This window comes from Carassius carassius, chromosome 33, assembly GCF_963082965.1.
Source record: "Carassius carassius chromosome 33, fCarCar2.1, whole genome shotgun sequence".
NCBI classification, from domain to species: Eukaryota; Metazoa; Chordata; class Actinopteri; order Cypriniformes; family Cyprinidae; genus Carassius; species Carassius carassius.
Genome location: NC_081787.1, coordinates 2,892,114 through 2,912,957, shown reverse-complemented (window position 1 = coordinate 2,912,957; position 20,844 = coordinate 2,892,114). Strand labels below are relative to the sequence as shown.

At 37.4% G+C, this 20,844-nt stretch overlaps 1 protein-coding gene across 1 annotated transcript in view; it reads right to left on the bottom strand.

The window, feature by feature from the left end:
- Positions 1 to 3,598: 3,598 nt before the first annotated feature.
- The window catches only part of LOC132113506 (peroxisome proliferator-activated receptor gamma coactivator 1-beta-like), a 45,866-nt gene continuing 28,620 nt past the window's right edge, over positions 3,599 to 20,844 (bottom strand). Inside the window, exons 2-12 of the mRNA XM_059521297.1 lie at positions 18,484 to 18,660; positions 17,369 to 17,578; positions 14,496 to 14,618; positions 12,269 to 13,136; positions 11,529 to 11,574; positions 11,034 to 11,098; positions 9,522 to 9,960; positions 7,742 to 7,817; positions 7,484 to 7,602; positions 7,267 to 7,397; positions 3,599 to 4,753 (exon numbers count right to left, since the gene is read on the bottom strand). Of these exons, the coding sequence (XP_059377280.1) occupies positions 4,662 to 4,753; positions 7,267 to 7,397; positions 7,484 to 7,602; positions 7,742 to 7,817; positions 9,522 to 9,960; positions 11,034 to 11,098; positions 11,529 to 11,574; positions 12,269 to 13,136; positions 14,496 to 14,618; positions 17,369 to 17,578; positions 18,484 to 18,660 (2,346 nt within the window). The 3' untranslated portion in view covers positions 3,599 to 4,661. The remainder of the gene's footprint in view (positions 4,754 to 7,266; positions 7,398 to 7,483; positions 7,603 to 7,741; positions 7,818 to 9,521; positions 9,961 to 11,033; positions 11,099 to 11,528; positions 11,575 to 12,268; positions 13,137 to 14,495; positions 14,619 to 17,368; positions 17,579 to 18,483; positions 18,661 to 20,844) is intronic.

Below are 20,844 nucleotides of genomic sequence, written 5' to 3'. Positions count from 1 at the left end.
ATGTCATCTGGAATAGTGATGGGAAGTTCGGCTCTTTTCAGAGAGCCGGCTCTTTTGGCTCAGCTCCCAAAGAAGAGCCGGCTCTTTCTATTTCTGAATGGCTCTTAATTTAGGATTTTTTGTAGGCATTTGTTTTACCATAACTTTGCAAAAATTAATGGTTTGTGTGTTGAAAACCCTTTCATGAGCAGTGTTTTTATGAGAATCCTTATAATTGCCTAATTTTGTGCATTTATTTTGTTACAAAACCATTCTTTTGTTTAAAATTTTAATCAAACATTTTATTGCACAAATTAACAACAAAACCGCAAATAAATCTACAGAACTAGAACCAAACTCAAGCAAACAGTATTAATGTCCTCAGTGAAGATTGGCATTAAAAAAAATCAGATGCCTCAGCTTTGATGGACTGATCCTATTTCTTCTTTCTGTAATTATCTGCCCTGTTTTTGAGAAAATTCTCTCTGAAGGAACCGATGTTGCCACAATAGAGTCTCCCCTCCATTAACGTTGTTACAACCAGAACTCATTAACTTGCAGTGGAGTGCCGCTTCACTTCATCCCCCTCTCTGTTTTTACATATGGTATGATCCCATATACTCACATCTGATTGGCCGCGATGCGATTGCTGACCAATCAAAACAAAGTTTTGCCTTGAGGTACGCAGTCAAAGGAAAAAAACTGGGAGACGGCTCTCACTTGATGCGAGCCGGCTCTTCTGATTCAGTACAAAGCATCGGCTCTCAGAGCCGACTCTTTTGCGCATGACCCATCACTAATTTGGAACAAGTGAAAAAAAAGTCAAGACTTGGTGCTGCTGGGTTTTTCAAAATCCTCTTTCTCAAATTGCTATTCAGCACTTGTTCCAAGAATAGCATTGAATTCTGTGTAAGGTAGTGATGTGGGTTACTGCAGCATCTATTAGGCATAAATAACATAGTAATGCAGTAAATGAATGAATCACAAAGTTGAATGTTGTTCATTAAGGATTTTATTTTTTGGAGGCAAAACAATGAATATATGTACTTTTTTACAGTATATGAGGATCAGTTTCTACAATTTAACAATGTAAACAATCTCGGGAGAGAAATGTGTTCAGTTTAAAAGGAAGCCATCATCTGCTTTTTTTATATATATATATTTACATGAATTAAAATATAATTTATGACATCAAATAATTCTCACTATATAGATTTGAGCTAGGAAACTAGATTTTAACAATTTAAAAAATACTGAAACGCATTTGTCTCCACATTCTCAAGATGTAGGAAAATCACACAATACCGAGAAGAAAATAAAACTAATACCATTTCAAGACTTCCAAGCTAAGTGGCATATAAATAAAAAAACAACAACAACTCAAAACATATGTAAAAAATATAAAATCTTACTAGAAGTATTTACCGAAAACTACATTAAAAAAGGAAAATCATAGCAAATTTGATAGTTATTAGATGTAAATAGTCCAACAAAAAAAAAAAACAGATAATGAAGAAAAATGTATGCCCTTTGACTCAAATTTTGTTTCCACAAAAGACAAGGTCTGGAAGCAGCAAAACAATTCAACATGGATGTGTGATTCATTAACTGATGCTCTGGCACCACTTCTTGATAAAAATGATCCAAGGTGTAGCTCAGACAATATAAACCTTCCCCGAAATATAATCACTGCTGATTCAAGAGGAAAAAATCTCTCCTATCTTGCAAGAGCATGTACTTTGTGAACAACAAATTGCAGGGCCATAGATTAATTAAAATAAAAAATTAAAAGTGACATTTTGTATGAACTAATAAAAAAATAAAAACAGGAAAAAAATCACATGCGCTCTCTCTCTCACACACACACACACACACACACACACACACACACACACACACACACACACACACACACACACAAAGGGCCAAGTCAAACGATCATGACATTCTTGAAATGAATTTGATGTGATACCTCACTTCTCCTGTATCCAAACATCAAATGTACTTTTTGGTCAACTTGTCTAGCGATTGCTAAAATGAGGGCTGGAAAAATGTATTGCATTGAAGAAGGTTCCCTTTGGAAGTTTTTTTTTTTTATTATTATTTTTAATTTGAATCTGTACATTCTAGATTGACAGTGTTCGATGTATTGAAGTGTTCTGAAACACTGAATAAAATGGTCTATAACAAATTATATCATCTATATATTTATCTACACAAACACAAATATATATGTGTGTATTTATATAATCATATATTTGTATATACCTTTTATAATATGGCTGTATTGAAAAAGTTTACTCAGTGAAGAAAACACATTGGATTGTACATGAGATCAGACAGGACTGATAGCTTTATTTTCCTCGAAGGTTTAAGGCTCTCCCTGTGAGACTGGGCTGTCTGTGTATTTTCCCTCTAAACGTCTGCCTTCTTTTCGAACGATCTGAGCCGTCTGCAATATACAGTACAGGATTCGATTACCCTTAATACAACCAACCTCTTCAGTAAAGCCTTCTGTTATAAGAAAAGCTTTCTTAGATCTCTCAGCGGTATTGCATCTCAATTGCATAAAAAAAGAAAAACGTTTAATCTTAACATCATTAAAAATAACCATTTCTGAAGGGACACTTTATACAACTGTGTTTGACTTATGAAGCCATATCAATGAACAATTCCCTTCTGGATCGCCCTGTATTGCTTAATGCTGCATCATCGGGTTCACCAACAACCAATCAGAGCCACCCTTTAAAACCACACGTTACCACATCGCTGTACAGCACATATCCATACATCTCATGTTTACACAAGACACAGTGCTATATACACATTATATACTTCTCCATATATATATATCATGTAAACCAGCACATCTCTCACTTACTTTGTAGCATACATACTAAGCACAAACACTCATTCAGTTAAAGATCTTATAGGGCAAATTGGACAAAAGCAGCTGTAATATTCAGAGGTCTTGTCCAAGTAACAGCTCAGTACCGTAAAAGGGAAAGCCAAAAGGCACGTCCTGATAGGATACTTAAATACCGAATAAGGCGTTCTATACTTAGTGTGCGCTCTAGTAAAAGTCGAAAGAGAATTCAGTCATGTAAACATTCAGGTTTGGGGTGTGTTTCTGGCTAAAGGGGAGGTTTAGGGTGTTAAGAGAGGCTGATGGCTCTCTCTAAACCAGCACACACACACACACACACACATGCTCACAACTGCACTAGATTCACAGGCCGAAGATTCGAGGAGACCCCTGTAGAATAAAAGCAACAGGTCCCAGCATATAATAAGGGACAGACCCATCCCTAGACCCCGTAAAAGACACGGACGACACACAGTTATACACTGGTACATGTTTAGACTTCAAAAAACACACACAAAGGACAAAGAGACAAAAAAACCCGCAGATCGTCCCCTGTCAGAAAGGAGAGAGTAAAAAAAGAGTGTTTGAGCTTATAGAGAGAAAGAGTATGAGAGAGTGACATGTAAACAAAGCAGAGATACGACTGTATCTCTAATAAGATTGAGCTCTGGAAAGATCTTCCTCCTAGTTTACCGCCACCCTTCTCTCAGCAAAAGCCTGGAAGTCTGGTAGGGCTATGCTACTGGGAGAGTCTAGACCAATAGGATGGGCATTACAATCACATTTGTGATACATTACATTCTTGAAAAACGTTTCCTTCAGATTGGGATTCTGATCCAGATTGGGTCGCATTCTGACAAGTAAAACAGTAACCGCAACTAGAGAATTAAAGAGGAAGTGTGTAGCTCTGCACCAAACATAATGACTGTTTTCAAACAGGTTTCCAATTGGTCAGCCAAACAGAAAGCTCCACCCCTCAACTCACACCATTGGATGTGTCAGGCTGCTCAAACATCAAAAGATGTTTTGATATTCTTTTTTAGGATTTGTGTTTACTTAAACAGTTTTTTGGCTGGGATTGGAGTATTTTAAAGTTAAAAAAGATGACACACTTCAGTTTTAAGGTAGCACAGTCGGGTTTGGACTCGGTTGTGTCTGACAGCCAGCAGCAAAAGCCCCTTCCACACCAGAGGAGGGCAGAGGCCAGACTAAAGAAGCACTACCTCGTTTGAGTGCATAGATGAAATCAAGGAAGCACTAAAATTACAAAAAGACTACTCTTTTCTTGACTTAATTACTTGATCTGTAAACTCTACCTGGTAGGATTTTTTTGTTTGTCGTTTTTTTAAAATCCACTTTTTATCCATCGTAACACACACACACACAGAGAGTTGAACATCCACAAAGTTTTGCTAATACAAAGCTGTTATTGTTTATATATTTGTACGACAAAACGGTGAAAGCACCTTGCAGGTCTAAGAAGAGTGACAAAGGGGTACAAAAAAAAAAAAAAAAAAAAAACACGCATGTCACAACAACCGATGGAAAAGAGTGCGGTTTGCTACAAAGCCCGAGCCGCTCGCAACATCACGAATGGCATCAAACACACACGAGAAGCAGCACTTGTGTCCAGTGTCTCAAAGCTGTTTCTGTTCCTTTGTAATCCTCCCTCCCCAATGACCTCTGATCCTCAGGAGTGACAAGGTCTATTTTTTTATTCCAATGTTCAAAATGTAAACATGAAGAAGTGCCTTGGTTGAGCTGCTGAGGCGAGTCTCGAACAGGGCGTTACTCTGGAGGCGTGGTAAGGCGCGTGTCAGCGATGCAGGCTCCTCTGGGCCTCTTTCAGCAGTGCGTCAAAGTCCAGTGCATCATACTTGCTCTTCACCGGACCGGGACCCGCCTCATCTGAACGGCAAAAAACTCACGGTTAGTTTGTTACACTAAGGTCATCTGCTTTAAAAATTAAAACATTTATATATGGTGAAAAATATTTCCTGTAACAACAAATCATGTCATTTTAAAATAATAAAAGTTTGTGCACATCTCTCAAAATTAATCTCACTAATTATTACAATAATTTTACATGTACATTCTATATTATATTATATTATATTATATTATATTATATTATATTATATTATATTATATTATATTATATTATATTATATTATATTATATTATATTATAAATAAGTAAATAAAGTAATAAAATACAAAAAGTACTATAATTGGGCTTGGCAAGATACTGGGAAAAAATAGTTGGTTGTTAATGTCAAACTCTACAATATAATGGTGTAAAATTACCTGCTGTTTGATACATGTTACTTTACCATTATTTATACAGAATTATAGTAATTATACATGTTGTATCTTTTGTTATTATATTTTCGGTTTTCATGTTAATTCTAGTCTAGTCTAGTCTAGCTTTAATTATGCTCGACCATAGTGCAGCTTTTGATCTAATAGATCATGATATCCTTATTAAACGTTTAGAGCATGTTCTGGGTCTGAGAGTGACTGTTTTAAAATGGTTTTCTTCCTATTTGAAGGGAAGATCCTTTTCAGTGAGAATTGGGGAATTTTCTTCCTCTTTAGTCTCTATTGCTTTGTGGAGTTCCACAGGGCTCCGTTTTGGGGCCTATTCTGTTTTCACTATTTTTGCTGCCTTTAGGCCTTATTAAAAAAAAAAAACATAGTATGTCTTATCATCTTTATGCTGATGATATTCAGATTTATTTGCCTATTAGACCTAGAGGATCAACTTCTCATTCATCTTTGTTATTATGTCTTGTGAAGGTGAAGGGCTGGTTAAAGCAAAATCGCCTACAGCTAAATGCGAGTAAATCTGAATTTTGCATTTTTGGGCCAAATAAGGTTGACAGTGACATAAATTATGTTTTAGGTACATGGACAACCAATGTGTAGTCCCAAATCAGGAATTTAATAATAATTTGTAGCTCAGTTCTAACTTTTGACCATCAGATTAAATGTGTGGTGAAAAGTTGCTTCTTTCAGTTGAGGACTATTGCAAAAATGAAATCCTTTTTGTCTGTTGCTGACCTTGAGATAGTGATTTATGCATTAATCTCATCCCGTTTGGACTATTTTAATGCACTTTTTTTGGGAGTAAGCCAATCTCTTATTTGCAATTGGTCCAGAATGCAGCAGCAAGGCTCCTTATTAGCTTAAATATCGGATTCAGTATAAGTTGTTATTGCACGTTTTTAAAGCTGTCTATGATATGGCCCCAAAATATATTATGGGCTTAGTTCATATGAACTTTGGTAGACCTCGAAGATCATATAACTGCTTACTGCTCCCAGTTCCACAAACTCGCCCTGAAAACGAAAGGAGATTTTCGGTCGCTGACCCAAAATTGTGAAATACCCTTCCACCTGACATCAGATCTGCAACCACAGATGATGTCTTTAAATCTCGTGCCAAAACATACTTATTCTCTATGGCTATTTAATTGTTGATTTTTGGAAGATGTAATTTGTTCTGTTTTCTGTTTTTGTTTAATTTTTATTTATTTATAGTTTCCTTGTATTGTTGTGTTGCTGTACAGTCATTTGGTCTACATTGTAGTGGAAAGGGCTCTATAAAAAAAAAGTAGACTTGAGACTAGTTTTGCGGTGTGCTTGTCAATTTTATTTTTTATTTTGTCTTTTTTTTAAGTTTTATTTAATTGACCCTAAATGTTATGTATTCATTTTATTTAAGTTACAGCACTGCTTTATTATATGGCCATTACTAATCCAACACTTGGCTCAGTGTCTATATATTTTAGGATGATAAATCACACATTTACTCAATTCACTTCAACAAATCTTGGTTTTTCCATTCAGTTCATGCATTTCATGTTACTAATCTGCATAATGAGCCTGTGCATTTATTTGAACTTTAATATGATTTCAATATTTGATTTACTTTTGTATGAAAAACTATTTTTGAACTGTGTTACGAAGCAAAACCAGCAGAGTATCACTGATCAAGATACCAGCATCAGTCATTTACAAAACACAACATATATGTTGACAGCAGTTTTCTAACCTTTTTTAAGCAAACTTTAATATAGGCTAGATATAACCTGATTCAGCACATTGAATTACATGATGAGTGTGATTTAAAAAATGAGCACATTTTCATTCTCATTGTCTGGAACTGACTTGATGTAATAGCAAGCACTGCGGCGCACCGGTCTGACTATAATTAAAAATGCACCCTGCTTTTTCAAGCAGGTCAACCAAGAATCAAAAAGTCTTTTTTCCATTTAAATGCAAATGAAGTTGAATTAGGCTGTTTATTAGCTTAGAAATGAGAAGACACCTTCCTCTGACTACATCTGACTCAGAACAGAGCATCAGACGTCTGATGCAAAGACGACATCAAAGAGACAGAAGCTCTCTGTTCTCTTACCCAGATCTATGTAACGCTTCCTGTCGAACCGCTGGCTGCTGCTCCCTCCGCTCGGACCGAGTGAGTCCCACCTGTGCCGTGAGGTCTGGCCGTCCTGAGATGGTCTCAGTGTGATCACCCCACAACGCTCCCTACAAAAACACACAGAAACATCAGCGCTCCATTCTCCCACTCAGGGCACGATACGCTCAGGGAAGTAGACACAAATGGAACCCACTCGTTTTTGATGACCACTTTACAGTCCTCCGGACGGCCGAAGGCCTCGAAGCGCTTACGCAGCATGGACTGAGTGACGCTGCTCGGAAGGTTGTGAATGTAGATCACTTGGCACTTGTTCTGTGAATGCACAGCGGATTAGAATAAATAAACTCAACGGCACTTAAAGGAAAAACGAATAAGACATCAGATGCATCTACGGCTTTGATAATGAGCTTAGTGCTGCGACTAATAAAATCAGTTTGAAAACATGACCTACCACATCATTCTCTTGTCCACACTTTGTCTTGCTCCATTTCTCAGCTGCGCCGTGGCATGTCACAGAGCTCTCATCGCTGAAAGAAGCATGACGGGGCTGAGTTACTCAAAATGACTAATACATTGAAAAAGCATGTAGTTAATACATTGCTCTTTTTAAATTATTAAAGGCAGTTGCACAGATAGGATATTTCTCCCCTTATTAAATTATTACTACAAAATTACTACTGGTTTTACTACAAATAAAACCACAAAAACATGGTTTCTAGCATAAAAGCATCTATTTGATGTCTGCATTTACATCTGCAAGATGCATTTTTTTGAGTGTTTGCTCATCTACAACACGTCTATAGGACATTTGCAATCAGATGTCAAATACACGTTTAGAAGATGTCTTTAGGATGTAAAACTGACATCTTAAAGATGTCTATCAGATCTGGGTATAGATTAACCATCTTAACTTAACCATGGGTTTGCTACACTAACCATAGTTTAACCATGGTATTTGTAGTAAAACTGTGGTTACTACACTTCTTCTGTAATAAAACCATGGTTAATTTTCATAAGGGTGATATCTCTGATTTCCAAACATGGAACATGGAACACTCAAAATTATGAAAGCATTTCTAGTCTTCAATTTTTTGTTTCATATTTAGCATTTTCTGTCTAGTTTTCCATTACAAATATCTAAACATTCTTGAATCAAGATACGTTTACTTGAAAAAAACTGAAGATATTAAGTCTTGCAACCCCGCCATCCACCAAAAAAAAAAATCTAAACAAAATTCTTAAAGTGAGAAAAATTATCTGCCACTGGGGCAAGAAAAACAACCATGCTTTCCCTTTGAATTAAGATGATTTATTTTTTATAATTTAAAAAATAATTTTTATTATTTTAATAATTTTTTTTCTTGTTTTAAGTAAAAAAGAACCACATTAAAAAATTTTATTTTTAAAAAATCAGAAAATTACTCAATATCTTAACTTTTTTCCTCAAGTAAATGATTCTTGATTTAAGCATGTTTAGATGTTTTTTACTAAAAACAAGAAAAATACTAAACAAAATAAATTTTTTTTTTTGCCGTGATTCTGCAAGTTTACAGTTTTTTTTTACATCTAGATCATTGCCAAACATTTCTGATGGGATGTAGGACTTTAACTTTAACTCATACTGCGTTCACACCTTGTTGTAATTACTGTAATTACTAATGGCAAGCCTCAGAATTATGTTTGCTTCCTCAGAATTATGCATTTCTTTAGCTACACTATTAAAATTTACATGTAATCTGAATAATTAATACACAAAACCAGAATAAAGGCCTGTTCACTGTTAGGATCACTGTAACGAGAACTGTATTAGCGTCTTTGTTTTACTTTCACTGTCTGCCGTTTTAAACACCCAGTTCTTGTGGATTCTGTTTGGCTGACAATGTTTCATCATTCATCAGTTGGAAAAAGTCATTCTGAAAGTGATTCCAATGATTTTGTTCTTCTGTTTTGTAATGGTTATAGCTGTGTGACTTTCCCTATTCTAACAGAATTAGAATTATTCTTAAAACTATAGCTAACGTTATACTGAGTTTGATTTCCAACCTGTTTTTTTTTCTGCACTAATCTAACTGATTATTATTCAGGTCGACTAACGTTTAGTCGTCGATTAGGGGCCCTAAGACACCATACCCACATATTTGGGCTTTACATAAGTGGCGATCAATTGCACTTTTCAAAGTCAGAAGTTCAGCAAAATGCAACAGTGGGAAAAGCCCCGGAGTATTCAGTACCTGAAGGGGAGTTTGCAGCCGGGAGAGGGGGGCGAACAGGAAACTGGGGACTGGGCGTCCAGCTCTGGGGTGGGAGGCCGGACAGGTGAGGGTTGACTGGTCTGCTCTGGACCGGGTGAATCAGCCTCAGTCCTTTGCTGGCGATCGGTTAGGAGCCTCTCCTCCTGTCTCTCTAGCTCCAGTGTCTTGCAACTCTCTCCCAGGCCCAACAGGCAGTAATCGTGGTCCCCGTACGCACGTTGCGCCCCTTCCTTAGCGTCCATGTCGCCCGTTTGGCCCATCCGGCGCAGCTGGGCGTACAGCTCCGTCTGCTCTGGGAGCTTGCGTATATGCGCCCGCGCCAGGCACGAACTCTTGGTGCTGAGCTCAACTTTTCCATCTGGTTTGAAGAGCTCGTCCTCCACTGGTTTATGAGGAGGTGTGGTGGGGGGGGTCAGGCCTGGAAAACACACACTCATTAATCACTACGACACACACATGAACACCATTGAATATCACCAAGCATTCTGTTATTAGTCACAGCACAAAACAGCCAGAAAATGAACATAATTAATGAAGCTTACAAAAGGAGTCATACATAATATGAAGCATGTATAATATATAATAACAAAAGATTAACTTGAATCACTTATAAGCAATTATCTCCAGTGCTTCTGCACATACTAACCTCTAAAACTAAGCATTGAACTTCAGAAATCTTACATATGTAAAAACCACTGTTTGAAAAGTTGAGGTTGGTACATTTTTTGTTGTTGTTGCTTTTATTCAGCAATGACACATTCAGTTGATTAAAAGTGACAGTAAACACATTTATAATGTTACTAAAGATTTCTATTTCAAATAGATAATGTCCTTTTGATCTATTTATACCGAAAATAAGAATCCTTTATAAATGTATAATAGTTTCCACAAAAATATGATGAAGCAAAATTGTAATAATAATAATAATACTGTTTCTTAAACAGCAATAATTGCTGAAGGATTATGTGACACTGAAGACTGGAGGAATGATGCTGGAAATAGAGCTTTGCATCACATGAATATATTAAATTTTACAATATTTCAAATAGAAAACTTTTATTTTAAATTGTACTAATATTTCACAATATTACTGTTTTTGCTGTATTTTTTCATCAAATAAATGCAGCCTTGATGAGCATCTCTTTTCAAAAATCTTACTGGCCCCAAACTTTTCAACAGTAGCATAAATATGCAGAATACATTTTTTTTTTTTTTTTTTTTTTACATAGATGCTTGAACTTGAGCTTAAACACATTTGTTTGACCAGTGCCCAGTAACAGCACAAAGTCATTTACCATTCAGTTCATTTAGACATTCGCTAGCCTAATTCAGACACGTCATTAGCTACATTTTAAATCCTGTGCAAATACTGGCAAGCTACTAGCATGTGTGAGAACATATGAGGTGAATCAAGTGCTAATAGCTCACACAATGCCAAAAAACGACACACTTATAAAACAAAAATACCCCTCACTGAGTGTGCAAAATTACCTGCTGTGCCACACAGCTCCACAGAGAGAGTCTGCTCAAAGGGCTTGTTGGCATACGGCGCGTCTCTGATCAGAGAAATACAGAAAGAGATTGCAGTCTATTAAACCCTTACATGGACAAGAAAAACAGAGAGAGAGAGGAAAGGATGCAGTCTCAACTACATGCATCAGATTTACTGTTGTGGAGGTCTATATTTGTCTACTAATGACATTTGGAGCAGGGTTTGATTAATCTCGGTCGTTTTACTTCACACCATGTCTGAGCTATGTATATGCAGAGAACAACAAATGACTGTAATTGGTAGAAGAACCTCAGGGCTATTTATAGTAAAGTTTTACTGCGTGAGACCGAGTGCTTTGTTATGTAAAAACAGCAACTCTACAAGCCTCCTCTAGGCGATTCAGAAGATGGACGGAGTCCAGCCGTGGTCTTAAACTGTCGGCCTGGAAATGTTCCAGGGCTCACGAATAGATTAGATATGAATGAAACACACACCCGTTGGATTTGGACGCCAGCGGCAGACAGAGGCAGGAGCGTTTCTCTGCAATCAGAACAACAGACAGATGTTAGAGATCTCCACAGCACACACAGTGCTCTCTGAATATTAAAATCATGCTTAAAGGTTTATTACAAGTTGTTCACATCAGCATTCGGTTTCTGGGTTCAAAAAAATGACAGAACAAAAAAGTTTGTTATCTTTGAGCAAAGATAAAGTTAAAATCTACTGACAAATATAAAAATATACATTTATATAAATCCATATAAATTATCAAATAAATTATATAAATTACATAGAATAAAACATATATATATATGTGTGTGCACATGTGTGTGTGTGTGTAAAAGCAACAGTAAAAATATGTTTTTCTAAAAGAACCACTGAACTAAAATGTTTTTTTGAGGAATAATGTAAAAAAAAAAAAGTAAATTAAAATAATAAAAAAATAATAATAATAATTAATACTTTTATTTAGATTAAATTTTTTTATTAATTTCATATAATGTTATTTTTGCCACGTGAAAAGAAAATATGACTTCTTGCGTGCACACTTAACTGTCGACAAGTTTTCTAAATATTAATGTTTTAATATTCATCTATATATATATTTTTTTTTTTTACAAATAACAGATTCAGATGCACAAAAATAAATAAATAGTGTGTCTTTGTCATGTGAATCTCTAGTTTTAGGAGTGAACTTGCAGTTTTCATTCCTCGAGTGTTGTTCGTGTCTTACCGTCACTGCAGCGTGGGTTATGGGCTTCAGACGTCTTGTGGGAGCTGCTCCTCTGCCTGCTATCAGAAGGAGGCTCGGTGGGAGGATGCTTGACCGCGTTCTCCTCCTCGCTCGATTGTCCAACACTGGCTTCCGACCGTCTGCAGTTCACACGCACTCTCTTAGCGAATCGGCTGGGGAAGGAGGCCAGCCGGCGAGAACGCCTGACCGAGAAGGAGCCTTCTTCCGGCTCGGGGCTCTTGGGGCGCTTTGCGGCCTTCTGCGAGCTCTCGCAGTCCGAGTCTTTAGGTTCGGCTTTGGGCTGAAGTTCAGTGGCGAGCCGAGTCGCAGCCCCTCTGCAGTGGATATAAGGAGGGCTGTGCATTCTGTAAGGCTTGCTCACGTCAAATGAGCTGACATCCTCCAGCAGATCCTTCAGAAGCGAGTGGGCTTTGATTTCCCTGCGGCGAGTGAAGGGAGCCCTCGGCTTGGTCAGAGGAGATGGTTTCTGAGGGTTCACAGGAAGACTGCGGGAGATCTGCGAGCTCTCGGGCTTGGCCTTACGCTCTCTGCGATCCCAGATGGCCTGTTTGCGTATGGGCAGGCAGTACGTGTGCATGTATTTGATGAGCTCCACTACAGAGTGCAGCTCCTTCTCCGAGGAGAACTGAGGCTTTGGTGGCTCGACACAGACCATGCTCTCGCCCTCGCTGCTGGACGACTCCTCTGAGTCACTGTCCTCTTCCTCTTCCTCCTCTTCCTCTGTGTCAGCTGAAGGTGTGTCCTCGGTCTCCTGCGCGGTGGTGAGGTGCCGGTGGAGCTCAGTGCAAAGACGACCGGAGGGCCTCGCCAGCCGTGGCTTACGCTCCTGTGTGCTTGATTTGTCCTTCTGCAGAGGGAGGACGAGACTTTCAATCAATCTTTTGATATTAAATACAATTGAAATATAATAAAGCAACAAGGCTTAAGAGAATGTCCATTGATTGATTTTATTATGCTTGAGATATGCTGTTAGTCACAGCGTGAAGCATTGTTACACACAACCTCAAGTGAACTACTGCTTTTATGAAAACATATCTTCACTAAAGAAACAATTGTTTTAAAATTTAAAATACCATTCAAAAGTTTGGGGTCAATTTTAATATTTTTATTCCACAAGGACACATTAAATTGATCAAAAGTGACACTAATTTATAAAGTTACACATTTTTTTTATTTTTTATAGATGCTGTTATTTTAAACTTTGTTCAATAAAGTATCTTAAAAAATGTATCATGGATTCCACAAAAATATGAAACAGCACAACTTTTTTCAACATTGATAATAGCAGCAAAGCATATTATTCTGATTTCTGAAGATCATGTGACACTGAAGACTGGAGAAATGATGCTGAAAATACAGCTGCGCATCACAGGAATAAAAATATTAAAACATATAAGAAATCAGAAAACAGATACTTTAAGATGTAATCATATTTTAGTATGTTACTGTTCTCGATCAAATAACTGTAGAGTATATGAGACTCCTTTAAAAACCACTCATACACAAAGAAAAGCTATTAAACGTAGTGTATAAATATTATACATACATCATTTTGCACTTTTTATATTTTTATACTTTTTATATAAAAAATAAATAAATAATAATTACAATAAACAACATGTACCAAAACTGTTTTAGCACTACAATGACAGAAGTAATAAATCTGAAAAATAACCCTTTTGAAATGGTTATAGTGTTAAGTTTTTGCTCATGGCATTCGTCAGCGCTATGTAGCGAGCTATCGCACAAGGCACGCAGGGCAGCTGAACCCCTAGAGTCTATTTCAGAGTGCACTTTGCTCTAAGGTTACTGTGACAAATGTGCCAAGGTTAGTTGCAAGATGTTCTCTAGTGGACTAGTGCTTGTTCTTTTAAGTAATCTCAAACCCAGTGAGCATTGCCCTTTAGGCTGTGGCTGTGCTATGACAGATGGCTGCGCTCAACTCTAATGCGACAGCGGCCTTAGCCGAAGCCGAGCGAGTGAATGAAGAACCACAGGCTTCACAGGCTTCCAAACTTTGAAGCACAAATCCTCAGTGTGGTTTCTAAAGGCTGGCATACGCTAATGAGGCATTAGCATTGCTGTGGGGTAGTGAGTAGCATACATGCTAACACTGAGGTTGTTAAATTATTTAAGAGTCTTCTTTGCCTTCTTGCGTCACATGTTTAGAGTTTAAACCACAATCATAGCTGGAACTTCTTCTCACCTTGAGTAGGGGCTTCACGGGTTTGACGTGCTGGCTTCTGCTGCTATGGCGAAACACGCTACCGTCTTTGTGCGAATCGAGGCCCGCAGGCACATTAGGGGGCGACAACAGGAGCTTTTTGAGCTGTGGAGGGAATGAGAGGCCAGGGGTTATAATCTGATGACCCATGGTGCATTTACAATTACACACAAAATCAAGAAAGTTTGCATTTTGTCTTTCAGTACTCAAACACGACAACAAAACAAGCAGTTCTGTGCTGTAGCCACTGTAAGAACACAACATTTAAAGTTACTGGATATTCGTGAAAATCTGAAATTCGAGTCCTAAATGACCAGTGCAGGCAGAGAAAGCAAAGTGAGAAGCAGCACAGTGTTGTTGAGTCCCTTAAGCGTTTGTTAATGTGCCAACTTGGCAGTTCTGTCCATGTCTCTCAGTCTCCATTAAGGAAACTGAAGAGGCGCCGAGGGTCTCAGCTTCTGTTTACCAAACCGGTTTAGCATGCACTGGCCATCTATGTCATGAAAACATGTGCTCAGCCGTCCCTGTTCCTGGTTCTTCAATGCACCCCTTGTTTTGCACACAGACTGGCCTCATTTAGGGGCCGGGGTGTAACCGTGGCCATCGCCAGCAGAGGGGGTTCTCAGCTCTTGGGTAAGATACACCCAGACTAAACTCTTACACTGAGACTCCAGGAGGAAGCTAAGTTACACAAATCATCTAACAGAGAAATGCATCTGTCTAGACTTGTAACTTTCAGGCATTTCTTTTCTAGAATTAAATATTGTAAAAAGACTAAATAATTGACAGTAACTTAATTAACCATATTTTGTAACTTTGCAATAAGGTTCAATGTGTTAACTTTAGTTACTGAATTAGTTAACATGAAATGAGCATGATACTCTCATAAAATCTATTAATCTTGGTGAATTTTATCTTTTTTATATACACTTCCACTATAAAGTTTGTGATCAGTATTTTGTGTGTGTGTGTGTGTGTTAATATTTTATGATATAAATATCTTCTGCACACTAAGGTTGCATGCATTTGAACATAAATACATTAAAAGCAAGAATATTCTGAAATATTATTACAATTTCACTGTTTTCTATCCTATGAATGATAGTATACAGTATTTATAAACCACTGAAGAATTGTTAATCAGTCTCAGTTAATGTATTAAATATATATATATATATATATATATATATATATATATATATATACAAATGCACAGTATTTTTAATATATGTACTGAAACTTATTGTAAAGTATTACTTTTGAGTAATATGTCACTTCTGTAAAATGTTTTGTTGCATGACTGTAAATTGTAGTTTTCATAGAAAAACAGGCTGTATTTACTGGTATCTCCAGCCCTAGTGGCACCATAAAAGTAGTCTTATTCTCAGAAGGATATGCATAATTTAACCAATTTAAGAATAATTTGTCCCTCCTTCATACGTCTCTTATACACTTTGCTGCTACACTCTGTAAGTTAGTCTTTTTTTGGTATCTCTGAGGCCATGATTATCTCAGTAATCACCGGAGCCAAACAATGCCATCCCAGAACAATGTCCGTTCTGAAAGGTATTGAGTGAAATGTTAGACAGTCATTACCGTAAGTACTACAAGTCTCTATAGCAAAAAAAAATCACAAAACACAGGACAAACTGGAAAAACAGTTACATTACAATACAGCCATGCCAACCCATTGTTCAGCGATATAGGAAAGAGCAGTGAAATAAAGAAGAAAAGCTGTCTAACGGGTAATAACTGTTATAACTGGTTTTACAACGTACACAGATGAAATTGTTGTGGTTTGTGAGCTGAGAGGAACAGATAAAAAACACACCAACTTGTTCCAGGAAGCAGTTTCTTTAGAAAGAGATGAGTAAAGAGTAAAGAGAAAAAAAAGGAGGAAAGAGCACTGCTGAGCATGTCCATTTCGTGACCTGAAGGAATCAAAGATCTGGGACGCAAATATTAGCATTCCCTTAAAAAAAAAAGTACCATGGTATTACCATGTTTCTGGACGTTATCATGATGGTAATGCCATGGGATTTTCTGAAGTACACTACTGTTTAAAATTATTTATTTGATCATAAACACAGTAAGGTAAAAAGGTACTATTGTTAAATATAATTACAATTCTGGTTTCCATTTTAATATATTTTAAAATAGGGATGTGATGATGAACCGTGAGCCGGTTGTTAATCAATGTATGTGACGATTCAAGACGGTTGAGATGTTAAAACGAATCGGGATTCATTTGGCGGGGGGGGGGGGGGGGTCCATTGTTTTCCTCTAATTTGAAATGGAAAGCGCTCAGGCACTTTGTTCACATGAAGATAATTTCGTCTGAAAAATAATAAAACGACACATCTTTATTTATAACTAATATCTCATTTTGTTACTTTGTTTTTTTTTTGTTGAGAAAATCATATTGTAAATCGTATTGCATTGTGAGTTGACTGAATCTTTATATCCCTATTTTACATATAAATCTTACTGACCCACAATTTTGAATGGTAGTGTGCGATTTCAATAGCATGGTCTTCATATATTGCCATGGAATATATCAAATAGCATGCTATTGCCATCAGATACTATCACAATACCATGGTATCACCACAGTACTTTCTTATAAGACTCAGAAGAAGAGCAATGGGAGGTGTTGCAAAATGAAAGCCTAGAAAAAGCAGTGTCCATGTTCCACACCCCTGCCTGTGAAGAGGATTCTTGTTAGATCGTTGCTTAAAATGAAACAAAAGCCCAAAATGAGAAAAATTCAGACCTGAGTTGCCTATCATACCCATGCTGTGGGGTAGACAGAGGCCCATCCAAATCCACCTTAAACAGGAAGGAAGGGTTCTTACTAGAGATGGGTCTTCTGTCTCTGGGCTCAATGAGCCAGGGAGGGGCTCACTGTCCAAAGGGAGGTCATCTTCCTCCTCCTCCTCCTCCTCCTCCTCGCCCTCCTCAGGGTCGTCCCCCAGCGAAGGGAACACAGACAGACCCCCGACTCCGTCCTCAACAATGCCGTCCAGGCTGTCTGTGAGGGCAGCCAGCAGTGCCGCATTTTCTTCCTGAAACCACCAGAAAGAAATGAAGGCAAATGCTCTGAAAAGCAAAGATTAGGAAAACCTACACTTACACAGTTTGTATACGTCTAGTATGTTCTTTCTCTTTACAAGACAGAAACAGTGGAGAACGACAGAGGTTATTCCTAAAAGAAGGGAAAGTCAGGATTGAAACCGTTGCATGCTAGACTCAAACCTGCAACACCCACATGGGCACCATGGCTCAAAATAACAATGCCATTACTTTGACTAACAGTTAGATTTAATCTTACACCATTGTTTACTGAACTAGGCTTTCGTTCACCCAAAAATTTAAATTCTGTCATAATTTGCTCAACCTTCATCTTCGAAACTCAAATGAAATCATATATTCTTAATAATTTAATACTGGCCAGTCAAAAATGTCCATTCATCAAAGTGTATGAAAATACATTTTGAACATAAAAGGCTTTTACTAACATGTATAGAAACATGGCTGAATGCATGTACATAATTCATGTCAAATGTGGTAAACGATCTATGAGGTTCATTCTGGCATAAAGCAAGAATGTTTGAGCTTCCGATGTCCATTCCTGGTGTGCTCTATATTTGTGCATTGATCAATGCTTATATGTGAATAAAAGCCTAAATTAAACCTGTTCATCATATAAAGAAATCAAGTTGCTTCTGAAGACTTTGATTCATACTGATTACTTCTAAAATTTCTTGTTTTACTTTTTGATGTGTGAAAAAATTTGGTCCTTGGAACTTCATTAGATTGAAATATATATATATATACATTAAAAAAAAAATATAAAAGATTCTAGATGGATTCATTTCAAGTGCATCATTTGGGACAGAGACTTACTGAAGATTTACAAATACCACTAATCAGCACAATCAAGGAAGATGATTCAGATGATGGTTCCCACCTCGAATAGCTCTGGGTCTCCGCCGCTGTACTGTATGGAGGCAGGGGAGTGATCTGAGTGCTCGTCGCACCAATGCAGCTCACTGAGGCAGTTCACCGAGTCAAAATCACTGGCGTCCAGCTGCGAGAGGTCAAAGTCAGGGAAGTCAGCATCTGAGCAGACCTCCTCTTCCCCATACTGAGAACGAAAGGGAGAAAAAAAATGATAGGTCAGAAGGCCATCATCAGAGGACACATCTAAAAAGAATGCACTCCGCCGTAAACGCTGGGAAATCAATAGACATGCAGTGACTGTGAAGATCCTGAGCTCGTAACAGTCATCTGAATTAGTACTAACCCTCAGCACAACTTCATTACAGCTAATGAACTGGCAGTTAAAAGAAGAAGAAAAGCTGACCCTGGATTTAGCAAGGGTTGCACATCCCTGTATTAAAAACCATAGCTATGGGGTTTTGGGGTTGCTGTCAGAGGGAACTGCTAAGGAATAGAAACAAGTCACGGAAAAGCTAGAAGTTTGAGTTTTGATATTTAGAGCGTCTATGCTTTATTTAACATGCTTGTAAACTTTAGCTGTTAGACGGTTTTCACCGTAAAAGCAGCATTTCTGTGAGAATTTTACGCAAGACCCATGCTATCTGTTTCGCGATGCTGCACTCCATCTAAGCATTTTTGAACATAAGAACGTGTCTTACGCAAGGGTGCCTTTGAAACGTGCATCTGATTGTGGTCAGGTGAACCCGAACCACTCTAATTAATTATAGGCCTTCCTTAAAACACATCAGTCCACTAGTTGTTCCGATAGCTGATCTTAAAAATATGCCGTTTTGCACATCCTTTGTATGTGTGTGCCTGTGTCAATAAGCACTGTGAGAAGGAAAGTTGTCTAAAGCCCAGGGGTACGGCAGAAAACCACACATGCCTTAATATCTCCATGTGAGCCAAGGAGTCTACATGTTGCACTGGGATCATTTGGCCCCATCCCACCCTTGCCTGTCTTTCTGTGGAGAGGATACCTGGAGGACACCTGGTGTGATGCTGCCTCGGTTTACAGGAGGCCGATGCATCAATATTCTACAGGGTTCGCTGTGATGCATTTTTGATGACTGTTTGCACAAATTCTCCCCTCTCTGTTTCACACAGATGATGATTGTGCTTATTCAGTTCCCTTTATTTTCTTACACTAGGCCTGGAATAGAGGTCACCAAAACGAACAGGCAACTTACAGGGTGCCATTTATGTCACTGTTTTAAAATGCAGTGAACTACAGCAAAGACTTTACGAAGAGAGTCTCTAAAGCACATATTACCAGCTGCTGAGCTCTGATGAAATGAGGTCACATACTGTAGCCCATACCTCTGCACCGTTTCAGCCCAATCTTATTATATCTGCAGTATTTTAATCTGCCTCACTAAGCTATTGTTGAAAAATTCTTGAAAACTGTGAGACTAGAGAATGATAGCAATACATATAGCTAAACCTTGTGAGTTTACATTTTAATTTACATTTTAATAACATTTTATAAACATTATTATTTCATTGATTAGTTATTTATATATTATACATATGTGTTCCTGTAGCTCAATTGGTAGAGCATTGGTTGGGGGTTCGATTCCCCCGGGAACACATGATAAGTAAAAATTGATAGCCTGAATGCACTGTAAGTCGCTTTGGATAAAAGTGTCTGCTTAATGCATAAATTTAATTAAAATTTAATAACAAATATTCAAAAGTTTGTGTTCGCTTCTATTTTTTTTAAGGTTTTGAAAGAAGTCTCTTATGCTCAGAAATGCTGCATTGTTTTGATTAAACATACAGGACAAAACAGTAATATTGTAAAATATATATATATATTTTTATTTCTCAGGATTCTTTGATGAATAGAAAGTTCAAAAGAACAGTATTTATTTGAAACCGAAATCATTTGTAGCATTATAAATGTCCTTACTGGTCAGTTTGATGAATCAAAACAACAAAAGTATTAATTTCTTTCAAAAAATTGTACTGAGCCCAAACTTCTAAGCAGTAGTGTAATAAGTATGGCATATTAATCATATTTAACAACATCATATTTATTATTATCATCATAATTTTTTCATATCATTCTTCAAATTTTCGCAGTCTAAAAGGTCACAAATTAATTTCAATTTTTACTTGCATACTATTATCCCCCTAATACTGTTCGATGTGCTTATGCAATTCCTGCACATTTAAATCACTGTCAAAGGAATCACAGCAGGAAGGATTCTGGCAAAAGTTAAAAATTAAAAAATAAATCGGAAATCCATTCCTGCCTGCAGTGTTTTGAATGAACTAGTTCAGATGCCCTGAAGGTGTTGTGCACATGTGCACATGTGTGTACAGA